At 51.5% G+C, this 25,958-nt stretch overlaps 1 protein-coding gene across 9 annotated transcripts in view; it reads right to left on the reverse strand.

The window, feature by feature from the left end:
• The window catches only part of KIAA1671 (KIAA1671 ortholog), a 186,043-nt gene that overhangs the window by 6,223 nt on the left and 153,862 nt on the right, over positions 1-25,958 (reverse strand). For 7 of the 9 annotated variants that reach the window (XM_049697805.1, XM_033412878.2, XM_033412875.2 and 4 more), the window contains 6 exons: positions 11,751-11,869; positions 8,504-8,759; positions 5,437-5,611; positions 4,551-4,675; positions 2,359-2,501; positions 118-200 (listed from right to left, as the gene is read on the reverse strand). In XM_049697805.1, the coding sequence (XP_049553762.1) occupies positions 122-200; positions 2,359-2,501; positions 4,551-4,675; positions 5,437-5,611; positions 8,504-8,759; positions 11,751-11,869 (897 nt within the window). In that variant the 3' untranslated portion in view covers positions 118-121. Of the gene's footprint in view, positions 1-117; positions 201-2,358; positions 2,502-4,550; positions 4,676-5,436; positions 5,612-8,503; positions 8,760-11,745; positions 11,870-25,958 lie in introns of those variants that run through there. The other 2 variants (XR_007471639.1, XM_049697806.1) reach the window with 2 other exon arrangements.

Below are 25,958 nucleotides of genomic sequence, written 5' to 3' on the forward strand. Positions count from 1 at the left end.
CCTTCTCTTTTCCAGGGTACAGCATCCCAGGTCTCTGAGCCTTGGCCTCCCGGCCCAAGTCCCCTGCTCCTCAGGTTGCAGGCTCTGTCCGGGTCTCCCCTCCAGAGCCCCTCATACCTGCTCAAGCTTGGTTTTCATACAAGCTTTGCCTCTTCTTGGATTTCAGCTCCTTTAGCCACTGGGGAGAGGGCTCTTCCGATCTGAAACCACAAAGGCAGTGGGGGTCAAGTGTGAGCCTGACCGAGGACTCCCTGGGGGACCCAATTCTCCTGCCGCCGTGTGGGTGGGGGCTGAGCCACACTCGCAGGCAGCAGAGATGCCCATGTCGACATGATTGAAACAGGAATTAACCAAAGTGCTCCAAAATAAAGAATGTTAGATAAATCATGGTACATCCATTCTGTGAAATAATCTGCAGCAGAAAGTCACGCTTACATAAAATTATTTCCATCCATCCATTTGCCACCCAAATATCCATCCATCCTTCCATCTCTCTACCCAGGTACATGCCCGTAAGGGTTAATTCTGTGTGCCCACTTGGCTAGGCCACAGTGCCCAGCTGTTTGGTCAAACATTATACTAGCTATTTCTGTGAAGGTATTTTATTTTATTTTTTAGATGAGATTAATATTTAAACCAGTTGTCTCTGAATAAAGCAGATTACCCTCCATAACATGGGTGGGCCTCATCCAATCAGTCGAAGGCCTTAATTGAAAAAGACCAATCTCCCCAGAAGAAGAGGGAATTCTACCAAGATACTGCCTTTGGGACTTGAACTGCAACACCAGCTCCTCGTCAGGTCTGCAACCTGCCTGTCTACCCTGCAGAATTTGGACTTGTCAGCGTCCACAATCGTGAAAAACAATTCCTTAAAATAAATCCTTCTCTCTCTCTCCCTGTGTATACATACTATTGTTATGTTTCTTTGGAGAACCCTGACTAAAACAATGCCTGTAAGACACAGATAGATAGATCGATCTTATGTTTACCGAATAATAACAATAATTATTGGGGGGAGGTACGATTTGTTTTAACTTTTTTTAAAAATTGAAGAACACACATCCAGAAATCACTCAGATCACAAGTGCACAGCTCAATGAATTTTCTCAAAGTGAATACACTTGAGTCATCACCAACCGAACGATAACATTTTCGAGTGTCTTATTTTTTACTTTCTTCTTTACGTATTTTTCTCTGTTTCTCAGAATGGCTTGTAAGGAGAACACATCATTTTAACAAAAACAATGAAGTCAAACAAAAACATCTGAAAATTTTTTAAAGAAAAAGAAATCATACTTATGAAGACTTTAATGGCTATGGAAGAATCGTCACATGAAACCGGAAAAGAAGCTATATATATTTTATGTTGTCATCTCGACTACATTTAAAAAGAATGGAAGGAGAAACGCCCAAATGTCACTATGGTAGTCTTCTGGCAGGGGGGCGGGGTATCACATCATGGCTGATTTTCTTTCCTGCTTTATATTCATTTTATATTTTCTACAATTCCCAAGGTGAGCATGTACTACTTTTATAATCAAACACATGTACACACAAGACCTTACTTCTGTTGATCTCAGAGAAAGCTCCAGACTCCACAGTCCCGGAGGCTCAGGGACGTTGCTGACCTGGCTGGGGGCGGGGTGGGGGTCTGTGAGGAAGGAGAGGTCCCCTGGGCAGACAGGGGTCTGAGTACCCCAAGCAAGGCTTGCCTGATGGTGGAGGCTCAAAACCAGGCCTCCTGGTCTGGGGGTCCCTCCAGCCCTGGAGAAACACTGGTGCCCTCAGTTGACTCCAGAGCAATTCTGGCATCCGCAGAGCAAGACAGGTACCATCTCTGCCTCAGCCTGTCTCTCTCTCTCGTCCTCTTGCTTTCCTGCTTCCCACGGCCCACTCTGTGCTCCAATAACATGCACAGCCTACAGCACCCAGTTCTACCAGGCCCCTGGACCTTTGCATGTGCTGTGACTTTGGCCACCTCTCTTGTCTGTCATGACGCAGATCGGGCACCCCCTCCTCTTGGAAGCCTTCTCCACACCCGTCCTCCTCAAGTCTGGGTTCTGAACTCTTCTTCTGCCTTCCTCTATCACCGGGGTCAGACAGTAAGTATTTTTGACTTTGCAGGTTATAGGGTGTCTGTGCCAACGTGTCAGGTCTGCAGTTGCATCAGGAAAGCAGCCACAGACAATCCTTAAATGATGGCTGTGTGCCAATAAAACTTTGTTTACAAACACAGACAGTGGGCTGAATTTGGCCTGTGGGCTATAGTTGGCTAACCCCTGCTCTATCATAGCTCTCATATTACAATAACAGTATCATGCACAATCCCTAACTTTTATGTGTTAGCAACACTCTCACCTTTCGTCCTTCTCCACGCTGGAGGGCAGCACGCGACTGCCCAGCACCCCGGGCTGGAAGGGGGACTTGGGGGTCTTGGGCTGTGGGGCCCAGCTGGGGGTATCGCTGGGACTGTCCATCTCTGGCCTCTTGTGCAGCTGAGCCTGGGAAGAGAAGACAGGGGTGGAGTCTGTAACCCGCCCTTGGTCTGGGGAAGGGTCCCATCCTACGGCACTGTCACTGCATGGCGACAGCAGGGCTCCCAGCATCTGAACGGACCCAGGCAGCAGACTCAGGGGTGGGGGAGATGCTGCCTGGCCATGGAGGCCAAGAAAAATCAGAGGTCAGGCTTGTAGTCCAAGAGGCCACCCTTGACCACAACAACCGTGGTTTGGTCAAACAACCGTGAAAAATCCACATGATCACATTATCTTTGGCTGAAAAGCCGCCATGTGTGGTGTCCTCGTCACAGGATGCTCCATCTCCTTTAGTTTCCTGAGAACCCTGAGGTGGAGACAAGAGATGCATCTTACAGCTGAGGTCCAGCTCTTTTAAGCTCTTTGCTCCTGTGAATATGAATAAGTGAGGTTTCTGACTATCAGATTTGCACAGGGAACAAGCAGGGTGGATTCCCACCATTTTTGGAGGGCACACAGGGAATGGGATGACTTGGAATGGTGTGCCCAGAACTCCTTTGGGGGCTGGGCGGTATGATGGTGGCAGGTGGCATCTGTCTCCGAGTCAATGCTGGCAGAGCCCCCGGCAACAGCGGTCATCACCATCGTCGGCCTGGCAGCTTCTGTGCACTGGGCATCCAGCGACTGGACTCCACCAGGTGTAAGTTATATGACACACGTTTCCAGGGTGAAGACTGGCTTTCTCTCTTTTACAGAGGAGTAGCCTAAAGGTCAAAGGTTGAGCAGGTGGCCCAAAGTCACATGGTTTTCCACAACTAGGATTCGTCCTAGGTCTGCCCAATTCCAACTCCAGGGCTCTTTCGAGAAAAAGCCCGGCAGCCTCCCTAGGGCCTCTGCTCCCTCCTGTAAGCAGGGCCTTTCTCTGCCCCCTGTGCTAGGCCGCCCTGTAAGGCAGGCTTTGTTCCAATGCTTCAAAAAAGAAGTCAGAAAACCTCTGGCCCAGGACAGTTGCTGCAAGACATTTATGCTTTGAAGGCCTGTAAAATGAATGACAGGGGCAAGTATGCACCCGCTGTTTATCGACTTTGTATTCTTGCCAGAAGTGACATGAAAAGCCAAGCCGCCATCTACTGAAGGAGTGGCGAGTCCACAGCCCCTAACAGGAGGCTCCCTGGCCACACGGAGGGTGGGGTTGAGAAATTCCACAAACAACCTAGGCTTCTTCGTCTTGATTTCTTCTTCAGTAAAATGGGAGTAAAGAGCTGCCTTTTTTAGGGTTGCTGGGGACATAAAGCGAGTTTGCAAGCACGTGGTGCCTGGGGATAAAAGAGGCCCCTCTCTCGCTGCATTAAGTACCGCTGCCTCCCAGGACCTGTGAGATGCTCGGTGGGGCTGAGGGTGGGGAGACAGCCCAGCCCTGCCCTCAGGATTCCACAGTCCAACTGGGACTGCGGTGCTATTTAAGACAGATTAATATGGCTCCAATGCTGACTTCTCACATTGTTTGGAATCAAAACAATCATTTTATGTGCCTCCCACCCCTAGCACACCAGATTCCTCAAGAACAGAAGCCTGGGCTAGTTCACTCCTGTTTCCCAGACATCCAGCACTGGGCCTGATGCCTAAGGTGGACTTTTAACCCCCTTTACAGATGAGCACATGGAGGCTTAGCTGAAGACTGTACTGAGCAGCACGTGTGGGGGCTAAAGAAAGAAGGTGGAGATTCAGAAACACAGGATTACTGGAGAAAACCAAGTAAGTCAGTAGTATTGCTCACAGCACCGGGCCAAGGCCGACATCCTGGCCTTGATAATGTACCACGGCCATGGGATGCTTTAGCACTGGGGGAAGCTGGGTGAGGAGGGGTACCCGGGAAGTCTCTCATACTATTTTTGCAACTTCTCATGAATCTTCAACTATTTCAAAAATTAGACAGAGAGGGAGGAAGACAGGAAGGGAGGAAGGGAGGGATGCAAGGAAGGAGAGAGGGAAGGAAGGAGGGAGGAGGGTGAGAAACACGGGCCTGTCTGTTTTGCTGCCACAGGTAAGCGTAGCTCTGGGCATGCAGTCTGGTACCTTCAGCGCTGCCGGGTCCATGCCTGGAAACACGGGCATCCTCTGGGGTCGGCTGATGGGCGTCCTCTCAGCTCTGGGCGTCTTCTCCTCCTCATCTGACTCTTCCTTCCTGGGGGATTTCTCCTCTGTTGCAAAGAAAAGCGTACTGAAGTCACTGGCAGCCTCCATTCTGAGATTTTGCTTCTCCTTAAAACTCTTCCATGGCTCTCCATCTACAGATCAAGTCTAACTCCTTAGCAAGGAATCACAACTCTCCACGAACTGGCCCTGCCTTTCTAGCTTGATTCCTGCTATTTCTGGCTTGGGAAGCACTGAACCGCTTAGAGAGACGACCCGCCCCTGCCCCCGCCACGCCCACGGAATGTTCTTTCCACACCTCTGCCCCTTTGATCCTGTTGATATTTCCACCTGGAATACCCTTCCCTGGCTAATTCCTATCTGTTCTTTAGGATTCAGCTCAAGGTTTGATGTGGAATGTGGCCAAAGAAGTCCTTAGAGGAAAATGTATAGCCTTAAATAATTTATTAGAAACCCCAAAAGACTGACAATAAATGAACTGATCTTTCAACTTGAGAATCTAGAAAAAGACCAGCAAACAAACCTGAAGAGAGGATAAGGGTGAATTTAATAAGGATAACAGCATAAATAGTGAAATCCTATTAAGGTGTCTCAGTTCCTTGCACCCTGTGGAGCCCCAACTAATATATCACCCTCAAAAAAATGTTTTACCTAGTTTCTAATAAGCTTGGTGTAATAAGAAACCACAGTTTCCTATGTTACTGTGTTCTAATACCCCACAGCCTTCAAAGTCAGAAAGCTCTTCCAGGGTTTAACCTAAATCCTTCCTGCTATCCAATGTGCTACCTGTGGAGGAGAGGGGGCATACCTGTGGAGTCCTTGAACATCCACGTGCTGTTGGCCTCCTCCTCCAAAGGAGACCTGCTCTCCGACTCGCTGACTCGGCTGCGCCGGAGGGAGTGGGAGATGGGAGCCCGGCGGCGGCTTCTCTTGCTGAGCTGCACCCGGGTCTTTAGGGCACTTGAGTCGAGGACTGAAGTTTGCTGTGGGAGTGGCAGGGAAGAAGAGGGGAAACGAAGCATGGGAAACATTAAGTGGGGGCATCACCCAAGGGAGGTGTGCATAGCTGCGTTGATACACAATGCTATTTAGGTGGTACATGGGCCAGCATTTCCACATTTCAGTAGGAACCTAACGCTCTAAGCCTACTTTCTCTGTGAAATATAGCATGTAGGCTGATTCCAAGAATCGAATAAACCTTGAGTGCCCCACACAGTGCCTGGAACACAGTGGGCACATAATGGAAATGGCTTTCCGCTCCTGGTGACATCATCTGAGCAGGTAAGCTAGAGCAGTACCTGACAGGAGCTCAGTACATGTTTGTTTGTTTGTTGAATGAATAACTGAACACATCATCTAACTAAATCCTTACAACAACCTTATTCCACACAGGGTCCACGAGCTGAGAGGTTCTCAGTGTGGTCCTTCCTCTACCCACAATAACTCAGGGTGCAGGTGGGAGCCGGTGGGGCACCTACTAAGTACCAGGCATTTGTTTGCAAGCACCACACTCTGAGCTGACGCGGGTGGAGGGTGAGTGATGGTTTCCAACATCACCACCTTTTGTGCTGAAAGGGCTGGGGGCAGACCACCTGGGTAGGCCCAGCAAGAAGGTGGGGCAGCCTCTGGCTCAGTGATCTCCAAGGAGACAGTGGTGAAGAGCTCGGAGCTTGGCTTCAAATCCCGCTCAGTTTGAATGCCAGCTGTGTGACCTCAGAGCGGGGACTTACCCTCTCTGAGCTTGGGTGTCCCTATTTGTAAAAACGGAAGGATACTAGTATCCCCTTGCCAGGGTGGTTGAGAGAATTCAGGGAGCCCAGGCATGGAAAGTCCTGGTTCCAGCAGCACCTGGCTCAGGCTTGCAGCCGTGAGCTATTCCTACAATGGGCTTCTCCCTTCCTGGCCAGCTCAGGTCCTGGCCTGAAATGTTGGATTCTTCCTCTCAGGTCCACTTTGGAGAAATTCTGTCACCCAGGGCCTTTTAAGTTAGCGATGATGAGCTAATTTCAGTGACTCATTTCCCAAAGTTGGTAAGTGACAGACACCCCATTGGGGGCGGGAGGAGGGGGCTGATATCTGCACAGCTGTTTCCCAAACTGGCTGTGATGCTGTCCAGTGGGGGGATTTGTGTGGGGCCGGTGGAAGTTGGGGAGAGATGGAAATCATAAAGGGTCCGCCATCCTCAAGAGGAGAGCATATATCTCCGGTCACTACTAAATAGAGCGGGTTTCTCAGACTCAGGGAAAGTGGGAGGGAGCCACAGCGACGCAGGGGCTGCTGAAGGGGGCGTGGTCCCGTTGCCCAGGGCCACCCGTGCAGCCTCAGGCTGGTGCAGAAGCTGATTCCTTCCCTAGTGCCTCGCCTCCCCTTTCAGCCTCCAAACACTGCCTGTGGGAGACCTCGGTGTTAAATAATTGGCTGGACCTGTGCTTAGGGACACTGGCATTTCAATCACTCAGTGGCCACTTCTGTTCCCTAATCAGCAAAAATGAGGGAGTTCCTGGCGGTCTAGTGGTTAGGGTTTGGTGCCCTCACTGCCATGGCCCAGGTTCAATCCCTGTCGGGGAACTGAGATCCTGCAAGCTCCTCAGTGTGGCCAAATTTTTTTTTTTTAATGTTTAAAAAAGAAAAAAAGTAGTGTTGTCTCTGGTTATATGAAAGGATAAGTTAAAATAAAATAAAATAAAATAAAAATGGGGCAGGGGTTCTGCCTCTTGGGCTTAGTGTTCCAGAAGGTGAATCAGGAGACTTACGCTAAGGCACAGCGACATCTATGGGCGTGTAAGCTGGAGCAATGCTGGGGACGTGGCTGGAGCTCAAGAAATGTTTGTTGGATGAATAACTGAATAAATCCCCTACCTAAACCCTGACAACCTGCACCCTGTCCACGTTTATACAGTGGGGTGCCCCGATGGAGACTGAGTGTGTGCCTTTCCTCATTTCTGCCCTTATTTAGAGATGCCAGAGAGAGACCTTGACCATATTTAGGAAGGAGAATCCCACTGGAGGCCCTAAAGGAGGCCCCACACCTAAAGCAGTGATGTTTCTTCTCTGGGGGCATCTGTGTGGTCATCTCTAAGGGTGTGGACGTGAGGCTTCGCTGAGGAGACAGGGTCTGTTTTGGATTTTGCATCACTTAGATGTTGCATCCTCAGGAGGGTGGGCAGGTAGCCCTATTGTCAGGGAAGGAGAATAATAAAACCCCTGTGTCTCAAGGATTGAAAAGGACAACCTGCCTGACCCCTGCAGGTCTAGAAGGGGCTGGGTAGGAGGCAGTTGGACTTGGGTGGCTAGCATCCTGTAGGGTGGCTCTCCGTGGGCCCCAGAAGAGCTGAGTTCTGAGGGCTGCCCACGCCTGAGGAGGCTCCCTTTTACAGACAGGCTTGGATTCCCTGGCTCCAGGGACATGGTCCCACTTGGCAAGACCTTGGTAAGAACCCCCAGCAGAATTGGTCTGAGCGAAGTCCAGGCTGCACGCCTAGATCTGCAGGCCTCAGGCAGACACCTCCCACCCGCCAGGGGTGAGAGGCCAGATGGCCCGTTCGCCTAACAGGTGAGGGCTCAGCTCAGTTTTAATTTGTACACATATGATTGCATTCACAGCTGTGAAACCCACTGTACTGGTTACAGGTGGACAAGGAAGCCGAGGTTCAGAGAGGTGAAGACAGTTGCCCCAAGACACACAGCTGGTGTGTGGCAGGTACAAGCCTCATGTAGACTTCAGTCCCATCTCAGACTGTGCCCTCTGCACCCACCACAGGGGGCCCTGGCACACAGATTCTACCAGGGAAAGGGGTAATTCATCGGGAGATGCTAGAACGTCCTTTTAAGAAGAAATGACTGTTTCCAGCACGTGCTCCCAACGACTGACTTACATGGATAAAGGAGAAGTCGTCCACCCTCTTTGCGGGGCAGGCATCCGCTGGGGGCAGCCCCTCCATCCCGTCAGTGGATTCCAGGTCCGTGCTGGATCGGTCCACGCTGGTGCTCTGCTGGTCCTTGGAGCAGTCGTGCTGGTCCCCAGCAGAGGTGGTCTCCGTTTGGGAGGACAGGGAAGACAGGCGGCTGCTGGGGGGCTGCTTCTGAGCCGACGTGGCACTGCTGTCCGGGGATGGGGACTCGGGGGCCAAGCTATGAGAATGGAAGGAAGGGAGGGAGGCCTGGTCGGGCAGGTTGTTTCAGAGACCTGAATTTCAAGGAAGGGAAGTGGCAGAAGGTAGGGTGTGGGCTGTGCTTTATATGCCAGGAAACAAGAGACAGAACGTCCCAATTAGGAGAACCACTCTGGGCCCAGCCAGGTGCTGTCCATGGTGCCTCTAGAACACCTGAACAGGTGCAGAATGGGTGCAGAATGTCCCGTTCAAGACCCTCTAACCCTGCGCCGTCCAATACGGGAGCCACTGGTCACATGTGGGCCGTTGGGCCCTTGCGATGCGGCGAGTGAGGGCTGAGCTGGGCCCTGAGTACAGTCAGTACACACTGATTCCCAGCACTTTGAGTGAAAAAAAAAACGAACGTAAAATACCGCGTTAATGACTTTATAGTGATTACATGTTAAAATGGTAGTATTTCGGATCTACTGGGCTCAACAGAACATACTGTTAAAATTAATTTTGCCTGTTTCTTTTCTACTGACGTGGCTACTGGAACACTAAAACTGCCTCGAGTTTGCAGCTTGCGCTGTATTTCTGTTGCACAGCGCTGATGTAGACCAAGTAATCACTGGCAGTCACCAGCGGGAGAGCAGGAGGGGGGGAGTCTCCTGCATTGTTTCATCCATCCATTCATTCACTCATCCACTCATTCATTCACTCACTCACTCAAGATTTACGGAGCGCTTACTATGCGCCAGGCCCTGTGCTAAAAACTGTATCCTTCCATCCTCTTCACAATCCTACGGTGATTACCCTGTAATCCTGCAACGTCCACAACCCTAGGAGATAGGATTAACCTCAGGAGATTAAATACTAACCTCGCTCAAGATGAGGAAACCGAGGCACAGAGACGTGAAGTAGCCTGCCCAAAGGGACAGACCTGACCCCAGAATCCAGGTCCATGACCCTCTCCTCCTGGAATTTCTGCCCATAATGTATTCCAAGTACCACTTGGATAATTGGAACCACACAAGATAGAAAATATGTCAGTAAATCAAACCATTAAATTAAATAGGCTCTCCGCTCCCCCCTTAAAAAGACCCCAAAGCCAAGAGCACAGGAAAGCCTAACCCTAAGGAAGGGGGGACGGGCACACCAGACACCACCTCACTGATAGGAGGGTCTGCCCTGAAATACCCCTGAGCTGCACCCTTGGGCAGAACCTGCAACCCAGGTGTACTGGTGTTTCACTGCAGGAGCACAGCCATGCTTTCATCAGCTCAGGGAAGAATTTATTCCTTGGAATAGGCAGGATATTTGGGTGTGGGGTGCGACTGAGGCAAATCCGCAAAAAATGAGGGAAATACCACTGAGGAGGCTGCAGGTGGCGCCGCTGCTCAGGGCTGGGAGCACAGCAGCTCCGGGGCCCTTTCCCGGAGGAGGAGCTGCAGTGCCTCCTGGAGACAGCAGGGGGCGACCCCAGGACACAGGGGAGATGCCAGGTCCCAGAGGGAGAAGGGGCCTCCCAGGGTCACACAGCGACCGCAAAACCAGGACACCCAGGCTTCCAGACTCGCTCACTGATTAACACACATCACAGGGTAGGAAAGAAAACAAAAAGCCTTCATGGGTACTGGAAGGAACCTGTGCTTCCCTTTTTCTTACCCACTTCCAATTCCATCAACCTCCACCCAGCTTTAGTACCAATGACAGCTATGGGACATAAACCAGCAGAGGGGTGTGGCTGCTCCTGACGGGTGGGGGCAGGGGAAGGAGGTGGGAGACCTGGGTTTGAGTCCAGCTCAGCCATGGACACACCATATCCCTGGGCATGAGACCCACAGATGAGGGAACTGAGTCACACAGTGACACAGCTGGTAAGTGGCCATGCTGGGGTCGACCCAGGTCTCCCTGACTTCAAAACACCGTGCGATCCTGTGGCCCGCCGCTGGGAAGTGTGAGCTGAGAACACAGCAAGCCCACCTCCCGGTGTCCACGAAGCTGCTGCTGTGTTCGATCCCCCCCAAGGGAGAGAAGAAAAACTGCATTTTTAAAACAACGAACAGGTGCAATGTATCAAGCTCCTACTAAGTGCCGGGAAATATGCCAACTGCTGCACAGGTTACCCTGCTGACAACCCCATGTGCCTCAGTCTTTGCCTCTGCAAGATGGGGCGATAGACTAAATGTTATGTTTCAGTGCTTACAACAGTGCTCGGCCTGTCCGCTCAACAGATCTTGGCTCTTTTTATGCGCGTCATCCCCCTTCTATGGAGAAGGAGCGTGAAATCCGGCAAATATGACTAATTTACCCAGGACCTCACAGCCAGCTGGAGTGAAGCTGGAGTTCAGACCTGCCTGCCTCCTGAATCCAGGCGATGCTGTGACCTTCAGGCTTCTGCCACAGTCATAATAATATTCCTTCCCAGCCAGGCTGACACCTGAGGGGCCCTACAAGCCTCTAACAGCGGTGATACTAAATGCTGACATAGCTTATAGAGCAGTATCTGTAATATGCGCCTATATTTGTAAACACACAATATACATACAGAAAAAAGTCTAGAAAGACAACAGAAAACATTAATGAAGGTTATATCTGTGTGCTGGGATTAGAGGCAATTTTCATTTTCTTTTTTGTAATTTTTTTTTATGGTAGTGAAACACACGTAACATGAAATTTACCAGTAGTGCATTCGCAGTGCTGTGCAGCTATCACCGCTCTCTGGTTCTAGAACATCGTCATCTCCCCAGAAGGAAATCTGGTCCCTGCTGAGCAGTCGCTCCCCTCCCCCTCCCCCAGCCCCCGGCAACCACAAATCTACTTTCTGTCTCTATGGATTGCCTATTCTGGACATTTCATATATCATTTTCAAATAAGTTTTCTGTACATTCTAAATTTCTGTTTTATAAAAAGAAATGGTTTGCTCTTATAGTTACAGACAAAACAGGTTCTACTTAGTAACAGAGAAATCAGGAGGCAGATGGGCCACCCTGGTTCCCTCCCAGAGGCCCCGCCCCACACGTCCTACCTCTCCCCGCTCTGGTGCTGGTGCAGCCACGTCCCATACTGGCTGTCGGCTTCCTGCACGAGGGTGTCAGTGTCCTTGGCCTCGGGGGTCCGCCTGGAGAAACACTGCTTCAGCTGATCCTGCAAGGACAAGCCAGAGGTTTCTATCAGGGAAAATGCTCAGAACCTGGTCCCAGCTGGTAACTCACACCGCATCGGCCCCTGCTCGAACCCACCTCAGCTCCCTACCGCTCTCGGAAGTGGGTCCAAACGTCTGTGCTGGGCACGAGGGTGACCTACCATCCGGGTTTGCCCAAGACATCGCAGGATGCAGGACGGCGGGTGCCAAAGCCAGGCAAACTGAGATGAAGGGGTCACCCTCCTGCGTCCTGTGTGGGCACCACCCTACCCCTGGCCAAACTTCTCTCCATCTTCACTGCCCCCAGGACTTATCAGTCTGGTTACGGTGCTCCCCCGTCCGTCCCCCACCACCAGGTTCTCACGGTCGCCATGCTTCCACCACCAGCATCACCAGCACAGCCTTCGTGGAGCATTTAACTTGTCCCCGGTGTTGATCAAGCTGTCTGCATATCACCTCGCTGAGCTGCAGTCCCATGGCAATCCCATGAGGTGGAGCTCATTACAATCCCCATTTTACAGACGAGAACACTGAGGCTTAGAGAGGTGAAGTGACATGCCCCCCATCAAACAGCCAGTAAATGATGAGGTGGGACTCAAACTCGGGCAGGGGGCTTGGACTGCAAGTCCAAACTGGCAACCACTGTGCCCCACGCAGCCCGGATCCCCGGTTCTGTCACCAACTGCTCGGTGACTGGTCTCTGCCCTCAGCCTGGACCCTAGGGAGAGGGTCCTGCTAACCACAGCACTAGCCAAAGGGCCTAACCTGGTACCTGGCACATGCTGGGAAGCCCACAGGTCTCCATCAAAGTGCTGGCCTCCCTAACTTGCTCACTCGGCAAATTAAAAGCCCGTCCCGGTGACTGACTGTTGAACTGGCTGACACTTGGGAGCAGCTGGAATGTTCAAGGCAAAACCAAAACTCCAGCCCCTTGGGTGGCCATTGGCACAATAGCAATTCAAAATCAGCTCGGTGCTTTGTGACCACCTAGAGGGGTGGGATAGGGAGGGTGGGAGGGAGGAGATACGGGGACATAGGTATATGTATAGCTGATTCACTTTGTTATACAGCAGAAGCTAACACACCACTGTAAAGCAGTTACACTCCAATAAAGATGTTAAAAAACAAATGGCCTTGGCTTCTGAGCTTTGAAGGATGTTCCCAGTCACCATCTCCTGATGGCTTGGAGCCAGTGGGTGAGGAATATGGAGGGAGTTGGGGGTCACGGGGCGAGGGGGTGAGAACAACTTGGCTCCCAGTTCCAGAAACACCGGCAGGAGCGTCTCATTCCTTGTGTCCCACTGGGGTCAGGAGGCATGTTCTGCTGCAATGTGCTCTGGATCTCCTGCTCAAACACCTCCCACAGCTCCCTACTGCCCTCCTGCTGAGATCCAACACCCCTTGCGATTGAGCCCCCAGTTTCCTGGCCAGTCCCATCTCCTAGCCCTGCCCCAAACAGAGGCCCATTCCACCCACCGAGACCTACTCACTGCATCCCACACAAGCCTTACCTTCCGGCCTCTGTGGCTTTGCTTGTACCTTTCCCCCTTCCTATCCATCCCTCCCACCCCAAGCCATGGCAACAACCCACAGTGACCTTGCCTTCCCCTGCACTCTCCCTGCCTACTCTGGACTCATTTTTGTGCCAGGTAAAGTTTGACATATAAGTTATTTATGCAACAGACACCTACTGAGCACCTACCATGTGCTAGGCACTTGGGAACCAGGGGTGGGGGTCACTACACAGATTCTGTAACTCGGCCAAGGCAGCCTTTAAGATCGGACACTCCATCACCTTTGTTCCCCACCCAGAGCCTGCCTGGCACCCAGGAGGTGCTTAGTGGTGGTGGGCAGACTGTCCTGCAGTAGCTTATCTCCCTCCCAGTGGGGAGCACGCCTCTTCACAGCTTCTACGGAGCCACCCTTAGCAGAGCAAACGTGGGGTCCTGCAGAGTGAGCAGGCGCCTCGGGAAAACGTTCTGCTTTTGTCTCCCTCTCTGGGGCACAGGGACGTGGCAAGATGCCAATAAGAAGACCCACATGCTAGCTCCAAGGGCAGGACCTGACGTTCAGGAAACACCCCATAAATGCCCACCTCCTTCCTCATTCTCTTTCTCTCACCTTTTGGAGACACTTGCGCACCCCATGAGGGGATACTATGGGCGAGGTATGTGCAAGGACCCCAGGGAATCAGGATAAACCTCTCAGTCACCCTGGTAAACAGCCACACTCACACACCCTCATTTCGCTGCCTGTAGATTCCTTTTCCTCGTTACCCAAATCACAAAGGCTTGCTACAAAGCATGTCAAAATTACAGAAAAGCACAAAAAATAATATTTAAAAGTCACCCATCACCTAGTGACCATATTCTGCCATAATCCTGCCCAGAATTTCATCTGGGGCAACTCATTTAGAGCATCACGGTTAACGGCTGAGGAATGTTCTGCTGCCCGGACACAGCATTGTTCCTTTAATCGATCCCCACGTGTCGTGGCATTTAGGTTGCTGTTCACCGTTATAATCAACCACACGATGAACATCCTTGGGGCTGAAGTGACACATCTCTGGTGACTCCCACAGGAGAACTCCCTGGGCAGAGAATCGCAGGGTGGAGGGGTAGCACACACAAGGCAGCCTTGGAACAGTCCATCCAAACTGCAAGTCCACAGCAGCATGCTGGGTGGCTGTTAGCATGCCTGAGGGATTCAGTCAGTCCCCAGGTGGGGAGACTTGGATGCCTTTGCCTTAAAAGGTCACCTGACATGGTCAGACGCCCAGTATCCTTAAGAGAATGGAAGTGGTCATCTGAGCATGCTCCCAGCTGCTTCCTGCTTGAGGGTGACCTACCGTCACAGAATCGGCCATTCCCTAACTTAACCCACCACGTGGGTCGGATTCGGAGGCCAGAGGTCGGGGCCTGGGGGGGCTGCCTCTGGTGGACTCGACATCCTTGTGCCCAGCAGCTTGCAGACGGCTGCAAGGTACATGCTAGGTCTGTGCCCCGTGTGTGCCAAGCTCAGCATAGGCAGCAAGGTGACCGCTCAGGGACAGCTTACAGCTCAGGGTTGCGGGGGGAGAGGGTGCTGTCTCTGCTCTGCCCCAGCTGGGTGGTCTGGCCAAGGGACTCTGCCCATCCAAGCCTCAGTTTCCTCAGTGGAAAAACAAGGGTTGTTTTGAGGCTTCAGGGAGATAAGCCCTGGAACGCGTTAAGCTCAGTGCCTGGCATATAGGTGCTCGGGACACAGGAGCTGATGCGATCAGAATCAGGCAGGGGGACGGACTCCTGGCAAAGTGTGATTCTTCTCCGGTCCTCAAAAGCCCCAAGAGATGGGGATCTTTCGGTGCTGAGTGATAGAGGAAGGGATCTGCAGGTGGGGCCTCTGGAAATCAGCATGGCAAGTTCCGAAGGATGCTAAGGGTGGAATCAGGGCAGGAGGCAGGGGAATGCTTCCTGACGTCCTTTGGAAGGCTCTGGGCGGCAGGGTGTGGGGGGAATAAATGGTGCTCAGCAAAATACATTGGCTTCCACGCATCCCCACTTGTGGGTCCTCCCGCAGTGGTTTAAGATTCACGCTCAGGGATCTGTAATCCCCGCAGGCAGGGATGGAGGTCTTCTCCCTCCACTGCCTAAAGCCAGACTCAGGATTCCGGACAGCAGCATCCCCGACTCCTCTGTCACTCTCATCCCCGTGTCGGATCAATCCCCAAGCCCTTCAAAGTCTCCATCAGGAAGACTTTGGCCAGCTCTGGGGTCCCCCTGCCTCCCTCACCTCTGCTCCCCCCCCGTCCCCATATATTCTCTTCCCATTACACTTTCCAAAACTGAAATCTAAGCCTGCAGGGTCTCTGCTCAAAACCCTTCAGTAGCTCCCCCAGGGTCAAGTCCAAACACCATAAGGATGGCTTGTAGGACTTTCATTAGTGGGGCTCTTTCCCCACCGTCCCCTGCCCCTCCCCCATCCCCAGGCCCTCCCAGCCCCTCCCACTGGCTGCTCCAGCCTGCTTTCCTCTTCTCACATTCCTCAGTTGGCTATCCCTCACCTCCAGACCTGCTGGAGCAGCCACCACCACCTGGCTGTCATTCAGATTTCAGTTTTGCTGGCTCTTCCTCCAGGAAGCCTTCCCTGAACTCCCCTCACCCAAGGCTGCCTCAGGAGCCAGCTCCCACCAATCCCTAGACCTCAAGTCTCTATATCTGTGCTGTCCAATATGATAGCCGCTAGCCACGTGTGGCTATTTAAATTTCATTTAAATTAATTAAAATGTTAAAAATACAAAGAATCCAGTTCCTCAGCGGCTCTAGCTATATTTCAAGGGCTCCATAGCCACGTGTGGCTACCATATTGAACGGCACAAGATACAGGACATTTCCATCATGGCAGAAAGTTTCTACTGAAGAGCACTGCTGTAGAACTTCCCAAATCATGTTCATTATAATTGACCTGTGTTTTTTTTTTTCAGTCTCCCTTGAATGAGTACTATTTCTAGAGCCAGATGCCTGGATTTAAATCCAGGCTCCATCACATAGATCCTGTATTCAGGCTGTGTGGCCTTGGGCAAGTTACTTAACCTCTCTGTGCCTCAATGTCTGGACAACGCAGATGTTAAGTATTTGGTTGAATGCCATCTCAGTCCCTATGTTTTTACACAGAACCCCCAACTCTGGAGTACTCCAGGGGTTAGGATCATCTAAGGGAATTGATCTTGCAAATGAGGCTTAAGAAATCAAGCTGTTTGTCAGTACTTTCTCCCACTAGTATCCTGGTAACCTTGTGCGCAGTGCAAATGATTCATGTCTCGTCGCTGCAGCAGACCCCGGTGGCACTTCAGATCAGCAAGTCTTGATCTTCACTCCCAGGGCTACGAGGCCTCAAGATCAACCACAGAAAGGGTCCAAAACTCTTCTGAAACTTTCTGAAAGTCAGGTTTTTAAGTTAGCTTTAAGGCAGAGTGTTCTTCCAAATCAGTTCTGCCTTACCGGCTGCTATAAAAGCCCTCACTGTCTGCGGATGAGTAGATATCTACAAGGTGGTCTGAAAATACATGATGGATAAAGAGAAGCATTGTCTGAGGAACACACGTGTCCAAATTAGTCCCACATTTGGGTCATCGGCAGGTCTTTTTTTTGACATGCACCCCCGATGGATATCAACCAGCCACAATCCAAATTTCAGCTGTCATTTGTCACACCAAGTCATCACATCTTAACATTTTTTTTTTTAAGATTTTTTTTTATGTGGACCATTTTGTAAAGTCTTTATTGAATTTGTTACAATTTTGCTTCTGTGTTATGGTTTTTGGGTTTTTGGCCATGAGGCATGTGGGATCTTAGCTCCCTGACCAGGGATCGAACCTGCACCCTCCGCACTGGAAGGCGAAGTCTTAACCACTGGACCACCAGGTAAGTCGTGAATCTTAACATTTAGATCTCCAAGGACCCTTGAGTCCATTCAGCTGGCCCTTTTCAGATGATAAACTTTTTCAGATAGATGATAAACTCAGAGGCAGGGATTCTCACGGGGAGTGAGAGGCAGAGCTGGGGGGCCTGGAACCCAGTTTTCTGGGCTCCTTCCAGCCCCCCACCTTGTCCAGGATGCTTCAAGAGGCTCAGATGAGGAAATGCGCTTTAAAATGCTCTAAAAAGCCTCACGAACTTGGCGGGCTTAAAAAACACTTGCTCAGGCTAGCTCACCAAGCCCCAAGCTGGTGGTAGGTGAAAATTCTAGGCCCTCGTCTTGCAGGCAAACACGACTGCCGCAGCCCAGGACCTATAATGGACAGTTTTCTAACACCCAGGCTGGGGAGACCAGCCTAACAGACGCCTTTGAGGGTTGTGTTTAAACAAGTGGCAACACATGTCCTGAAGTTTAAAACGTGCATACCCTCGACTCAGCAATTTTAGTTCCAGAAATTCATCTCAAGAAAATCATTAGACTCACTCACCAAGACCTATGAACACAGACGCTTCCCCGCAGGACAGCAAAGATTGCAAAATATTGGACATAACATTGCAAAACACTGAATTGTCCTAAATATCCAATAAGATGGGGATCGGTGAAATACAGTATGATATATCCACGTGATGGAATAAACACAGCCAAAGAAAATGATGCTCAGAAAGAATGTTTACTGTCACAGAAAGATGTCTGCCTTATACTAGCAAAGATTACTTTTTTAAAAAGGTAACAAAACAGCACATGTCACAGAAAGATGTCTGCCTTATACCAGCAAATATTACTTTTTTAAAAAGGTAACAAAACAGCACATGTGTTGATACCAGCTTTGTAAAAACAAATATGTAAATGCACGTGAGAATAAGCAAAGGAAACCTCCAGACGTTTCCACAGAAAACTGATACCAGCGGCACTGTATGTGGTGAGGAAATGGGCTGTCTTTCTATTATTGATGATGATTTTCGTTAGTATCCACACTTGTGATTTTTTTATCCCAATATCATCAGATAATAAAATTAAATAAAATTAATTAAATCATTCCTCCAACACTATCATATAGTAGACATCACGAATTAAAAACAAATCAGAAGGGGGCTCTTCATTTCTTAATCTCTATCAGAGCCCAGCAAACTCTTTCTATAAAGGGCCAGATAATAAATATTTTGGGCTTTGTGGGCCATGGGGTCTCTGTCCGAACTTCAGCTTTCCTGTCGTTACCATGTCAGCAGCACAACGTCTGTGTTCCAATAAAACTTTATTTACAAAACAGGTGGCTAGCTGGATTTGGCCCACAGGCAGCTGGCTGATCCCTGATCTATACCCTTTAGACTGTCAGCTGCATGAAAATGGGGACTCCTTCATCCACTGCTGCACCCCAGTGCTTAGAACCATGCCAGGCCTGGAGTACTTGTTGAATAAATATTTGCTGGAGGAATATGTTTCTGAAAATAACTTTTTTGCACTGAGTAGGTGTGAGCTCCTTACCCAGAAAAGGCCGTGTCATTAGGGAAGGAGTGAGGAAAAGAGAAAATATTACGCCTGCATGTATTCTGGGGTGTCTGACACATCCGCCTGGGAAAGAAGCCTGAGTCAGAACGGTGTTCGGTGGCCTGCGGCTGACGGGGCAATTCAAGACGTGCGTCCCCCTCCCCCCTCTGCAACTAGACACTCTCAGCTGTGCAGGGTGCTCTGGTGTCATGGGACCCAGGCTGGGGTGACGCTGGCTCTGTCCCAGTGCCCCCGGGGCCTGGTGGCACCTCCCTGCCTTGTGCCCAGGTCAGACTTGCACAATGGCTGAGCAATAATACTAACAATAATATCAAGGGCTAACATTACTGTGAGCGCTGGTGATTATCATGACCTTTCACTTTGCCATCTAATGCTCCCAAACAACGCTATGTGGTAGGAACCGTAATGGACCCATTTTACAGGGGAGGAGACTGAGGCCCAGAGAGGGGACCTGACACACCCAAGGGTGATACAGTTAAAAAGTGGTGGAGCTGCAAATTGAACTTGGTTTGCTTGACACCCAAGCCCCAAAATACTCCCCCAAACTGCTGCATTCTCCAAGCTCTGGCTTGACATGGAGACCTTTGTAGGGCCTTCAATGACCATCTCACTGATGGGAAAATCGAGGGCCAGAGAGATGAAAGGATGCCTGGCCACACCTCGAATCCAGGTGTCCTGATCCCCTGGTCTGTGCCTGATTACCACAGTGCATTCCCTAGCTGCACCCAGGGTGGGGCCTCAGGCCCAGAAAGGGGAGGAGGGGGGCAGCAGGCCAAGGATGGGCCGAGTCCCCCAGTGTGTCTCCCATCCACCCTGTAACCCCCGCTCCAGGCTCTTAAGAGCACTGTCTGTCCCACTGTGGCCCGCAGGGCCTGGATGTCCAGCGCCCACTCTCCTGGTCACCTCTTCTCACCCTCACTCCTCCCCTGTGCTGCAGCCGCAGTGACGCCCAAACACCCCGTGCACCTTCACAGCACAGCTGCTCGCCTGGCTAAGGGCGGCCTCCTTCACACCGCAGCGTGCGCGGTGCCCCTCCGAGCGGATTCCTGCCTGAGTCTAGGTCCTCGTCCTGCCCCTCCGAGCCCTGGCCTCGGCTGGGGGTTCTCAGCACTTGGATGGTTCCTCGGACGCCTGTTCCTCCCAGTACACACAACCTCCAAAAGGGGAGAGCTGCGTCTCGTCACCATTGGACTCTCGGAGCTTAGTTACAGCTCCTGGCACAGAGTTAGGTGCTCCCTGAATAATAAAGAAGGAGAGAGGAAGGGAGGAAAGAGGGAAGGTGGGGAGGAATGAAAAAACAAAAAGGAGAGAAGGGAGAACAAGGTAAGGCAGTCAGGCCAGAAGGAAGTGGACAGGAACGGTGCAGGACAGGAGCCCTCAGAACGCTCTCCCAGAGCCGTCAGCAAACACCCGCAGTGTCCCCTCCCTGTGGACTTGTGTCCCAGCTAGGAGGCGTCGGCGCAGTTGATGGGCTTCTCGGAGTCCACAGTGTCACCTCAGGTGGCAACGCAAGCCAGGACTTGTGCCCTTGCCCCTGCCCCACGGCAGGGCATGGCGCTTCCCGGGGAAGGTTGGTGGGACACCAGTTTCTGACCCCTCTCAATGGGCTCTGGGAACAACAGTGCAGTCTGGCCAGGTGTGGCCAGGTGTAGTCAGGTATAGCCAGGTGTGGCTTTGTGTGGCACACGGTGGTGGCTTGGATGGGGGCATAGCTAAGACAGAGAGCAAAACAAACGGAGAAAACACAACCGGCACTGGGAGGCGCGCGGAGATGGGCACAGGGAGAGAGGTGCACAGGAGATGGGCACAGGGAGAGAGGTGCACAGGGCAAGAGCGACGAACAGGTGGAGGACGTGTGCTGGGCCTCAGTGACGGGGCTGAACCGGCCCACCTGGGTGGTGGTGCTGCGGCTCCCCCCACAGGAACACACCTGTTCCTGGACTGGGTCCCCTGACCCATCGTGGTGAGCAAAGGTGCCAGGCTCAGCGCTGGCTCCCTCTCTGGATGGCCTCGAGCAAAGCCCCCACTTCTCTGAGCCCCGGCTTCCTGTCTTGGTGACTTGTGGCTCTAGGGATGGCAGGTCTCAGGGGCCCTCTGCCACTTGGTGGCTCACCTCTGCCTGGCGGCTAATGTCCGGAGCTCACCAAGCCGGCCTGTGTGAGCTGTCAGCTGTTTCCTGGTGAAGAGGGATTGGTTTCTTCCCCTTTAAAGGAGTGCCCGTTTGGACTGTTCACACCCTTGCTGGGTTTGCCCACCTGACTGATGATAAATGATGCTGTTCACTCCTTGAATGAAATCAGTTTTCATAAACACTCTACGGAAGAGCTAGCAGTGCCTGGCGATTAGCAACGGAAAGCATGGACTTTCAGGTTGCACATGGGAAGTGAACCTACCCCGGGGCTCTGATGAGTTGGAGGTGGGGAAGGCTCTGGGGTGGGGCAGACCAGGGCAAATCCAGCTCTGCCTTTTGGTAGCTATGAGCAAACCTCTCAAAACCTCAATTTTCCCATCTGTAAAATGGGGATGGGGAGGGCGCTTAGGGGAGTTGGGGGGATTTTGTAAGACATCTGGTGAGAGCTGCACACGCCCAGCATACAGTAAGTGCCAAATAGATTCCAGGTGAGATGATGATGATGATGATGATGATGACGACGACGTCCACTGCTTAGTTCCCAGAAGCACATCATTTAAACAAACACTCTAACAAAGAGGCCTGACAGCCCTGTCACTCAGCTGAGAGCAAAGGGGCTGCCTTAACCCGATCCCTCAACATCTCTCCCGACCCGGACATCAGCCAGCTGCTCCCCTCCATCACGGAGTGAACTGACCCCAGCACACCTGCCCTCCTCCAGGGCCCAGCCGGGTACGCAGGCTGCAAAATGACAGCTCCGGCAGAGACACGCTGACTCTAGGGGGCAAGTGTATCACCTAAAGTGACGGGAACACACGTTGGCAGCTGGTCCTCAGGAGGCGTGCCTGGTTCCAGCGGGGGTGCCCCGCAGGGCTCCGTGGTCGGTGGAGGCTGTCTGGCTCTCCTGACGGCCTCCACCTCCAAGTCTATAAACAGAAAGGACAGCTGGGCTGGGGGGCCCAGGCTCTCACTGGCCTCGGAGGCGGCGTCTCCCAGACTCCAGAAACCCGGCAGGCACCCTATGCTCTGGGTGTCGGAGGTGGGCTAAGAGGCAATAAAGGTAGTCATGACCAGGAACGTGTAAGGAGCACCCACTGCACGCCTGGCACCAAGTCAGATTTTTCATGTGCGCCGTCTAGCTTAAGTCCCAGAGGAGATGCTTTCACACGCCCATTTCACAGATGGACAGGTACAACAAGAAGGGACCTTGATACGGCTCTTCCTGCGTGCCGAGCTGCCGAGATTAGTCCTCCCAACAACCCTAAGAGGCAGGTACTGTGAATTATCCCCCGTTTCCGGATGAGAAGACCGAGGCACAGGGAGGTGAAGCGACTCACCCGGGGTCTCAGGAGTGAGTGAAGGGACCCGATTCAAACACAGGCGGCTCCAAGTCTACGGCCAGTTATGCCCCATTCCACCAACTCCTGCTGTCATTGCACCCAGGAAACGCCCCTCTGGGAGACTTCTTGGTATAGTCCATCAGCTGCTGGCCAGTGCTGGCCCAGGTCTGCCTGAAATGTGTCCCTGAAACACAGCTCAGGCACCAGCTCCTCCAGGAAGCCTCTCCTGACTGCCTCCATCGGCAGCGGGACTGGGTCTCCCCTTGGGACCCCATAAAATCCCCCTGTGCTCAGCTCATCATACAGCTTATTGTGCTGGACTGTGCTTACTGTTTGTTTGACGGTCTCCTCCAGACTGTGAGTTCCCTGAGGGCAGGCACTGGGGTCTGTTCACCCTCAAACCCTGGCACCAAGTTAAGAGACAGCCACGGTGGTCAGGGGAGCAACTGACAATGGATGGATGCATGAATGAGTGAGTGAATGAATGAATGAATGAATGAGTGAGTGAATGAATGAATCAGTGAGTGAATGAATGAGTCAGTGTATGAATGAATGAGTGAATGTACGATCCACAGGTGATCCCCGAACCCCTCTCTCATGTCCACGAACGATATTACTGTCTACTTAAAGACTCTTGATACATCCCAGGACCGTCTGTTTTCATATATGCCCTTAAATTTTAATTTCTGTTACATTTTAAAAAACAAATCTCTTTTCTAAAACATCATGTTCAGCATGCTGACAGTGAAAGCGGACAGGCGACTGCGATTTTTTTTTGTTTTTTTGCGGTACGCGGGCCTCTCACTGTTGTGTCCCCTCCCGTTGCGGAGGCTCAGCGGCCATGGCTCACAGGCCCAGCCGCTCCGCGGCATGTGGGATCCTCCCGGACCGGGGCACGAACCCGTGTCCCCTGAATCGGCAGGCGGGCTCTCAACCACTGCGCCACCAGGGAAGCCCTGTGATAATTTTTTAAGGTGCAAAACGGGAGAGATGGATCCAGGGAGGGAGGACAATCCCCCCCCAAATAACCAGGACCCAGGAACCTTCTATGCCCCGCTTCGTGGGGAAGGGGCAGAGAACATTCTAGAAGTCCTGAGATACTTTTACACAGACAAATCCAATTTCCTTTTAAGTCTAAAGTTCTATTAATAAAAGGTCTACAGTGCTAAGGTTAAGATGAGCCAAGATAAAAGGGAATTTTGTTTTTTTAAAATGTATTTTTATATTTTAAAATTATAGAACAATCATAGCATGGGATACTCTTTAATTGTTCAAAGGAATGAGGAAGATGTATGTGTCCTGATATGGAGTGACTTCCAACATACACTGTCAAGTGAATAAGGCAAGGCTGGAAGCAACAGGTGGAGCGAGGAAAAATATATACGTAAATATTTGAAAATGCACAGAATATGTGAGAAGGACATAGGAAAACTGTCATCACACTTGCCTCTGGGAGGGGAACCGAGTGACGGGGGGAGGGGGAGAGAGGGAGACATAGCTTTAAAATTCTACCCCTTTTTGTATTTTGTAACATTTACTGTTGGTAGTTTTTAAAAATAAACGTTAAAATGTATGATTCTATGTAAATACATAATTCTTTCATGTTTCCTAGCATCTCCTCTTCATGGGATCTGCTCCCATCCACCCTGACTTGGCTCTCCTGGAGGGATTCTTAAAACAGTCTCAGCAAAATTTGACTCTGTGTTGTTTTTTTTGAAACATCACATGTCAAAACATCTCTCTCATGTTTATTTCAGGCGATGGCTCAACTTGTCAGGCGACAGAATTGCAGCCTTGACGTAAGTGTGAACCCGGGGAGGAAGCGGGGAGCTGGTGTGTCTGTCCATTGCCTCAGGATCCCAAATCCTCCAGCATCTCTCCCGGGCAGGACACACCCACCACCTCCTCCACGATCTGTGGGCACATTACAATCTTACAGCACTGCTCCATTACCCCTGCTTCCGGTGATTCACCCAGAGAGATGCGCATGCACACACACACACACACACACACACAGATGCATACACACCAATATACACATATGCAAATATATACACAAATACATGTACACCAAAAAAATACACAAAAACACATACATATACACAAATGCAAACACATACACACATACATATATACACACAAATACATACAGACCACAAACACACATAACACACATTGCACATACAGACAACACATACACAATAAACACAGATAACATACAATACACACACGAGTACATACATACATCAACTCACACACCCAAAGGTGCTCACAGCAGCAGCATTTGGTTTTTGGTTAACAGCAAACACAACCCAGTTATCTTTCCATAAGGGCATCTGTAAACAGGCTTATCCCTGCAAGGGAATCCATGCTGCCATCAAAAACAATGAAGTAGAATTTTAAGTGCTGATACGGAGATGTCAGAGCTGTTACAGAAAGTTTACTAGGAACAAGGGGCAGACAATTCCACCTTAGATCACCCCCTTGGTCACCTTGGGCCCCATGATTAATGATTTCCTATCCCAGGTACCCAAAGTACTTCGGGGCCCCAGACAGAAGGGGAGGAGAGTGCACACAGGGGCTCAGGAGTGGCCGGTGACAGAGGGCACGTGGCATGGACCAGGCCTTGAAAAGTGGGTCAGATTGAACAGTTGGGGGAGAATGGAGAAGGCAGTGCAGGTGACAAAACAGCCTAGGAACAGGTGAAGCGAAACACCATCTTCACTGACAGCGGGCTATGCTGGGGACTGGACAGACCCATCCCAATCACCCTGAGGAGTAGCCCTGCAGGAAAGGCTTAAGGACCCACCGTGAGGATAAGAGGCTGGTCTGCAGAGATGGCACGGAGCACGGATGGAGTGGGGGCAGGGCAGGGGCAGGGGCAGAGCCCGGGACCTCTCTGCTGTTGACGGGCCTGGCAGCTCCCTTGTTTATGAGTGCCCAGCTCCAGTGAAGGAGGAAAACCAGTTGGGCCGACATTCCATCGCCTGGAACTCAGCCAAGGGCCCCGTTTCCTTCTGGTGCCCAGCCCAGCCTGTGGTTTTGTTCAAAGACCCTGCCCAGGGTCCAGGGCGCCGCCTGTTCTAACTCACAACTTGATCCACCTCTGCTTCCCAGTGCAGCCCTCGGGAAGCCAGAGAGGCCCTGGAAAATGCCCGGTGGATGGTGTCTCTTTGGCCAGCTCTTAGCACCCAAGTCAGGGCGGAACTGCCTGCTTCAGGGTGCCGTTTGCTCACCACGTGGCTCACTGGGCCACAAGTGGGTGAGAGCACTCGGAAGCCTCCGTCTTGAGCTCCAGGATTCAGGGGCTGGTCCCCATGCACTGCTCCAGGCCAGCTTACCACTGGCTGCTGGCCAAGCCCAGAGGCATGTTCAAACAGACACTGCACCTTGGTCAAAGCCCACAAACAAAATAACAGACCCATTTGCAAGGAGCTGGTGCCCACGCAAGCTTTCAGGCATGCTGGAAAAGCCCTGGGCATCCTTGGGGCCAGCACCCACTTAACGGGACTTGGAAGGCAAACCTCGTGATTTTGAAAGGCTCCCGAACGTGTATTTCTCAATGTGGAGACAGCATCCAGGCGCGGGACCCTGGACGTCCGGCACTCAGGCACTTTGGCTCATCCTGGGTGAGCATGGACCACGGCCAGGTGCCAA

The sequence above is a fragment of the Orcinus orca genome, chromosome 15, assembly GCF_937001465.1.
Source record: "Orcinus orca chromosome 15, mOrcOrc1.1, whole genome shotgun sequence".
Lineage (NCBI taxonomy): Eukaryota > Metazoa > Chordata > Mammalia > Artiodactyla > Delphinidae > Orcinus > Orcinus orca.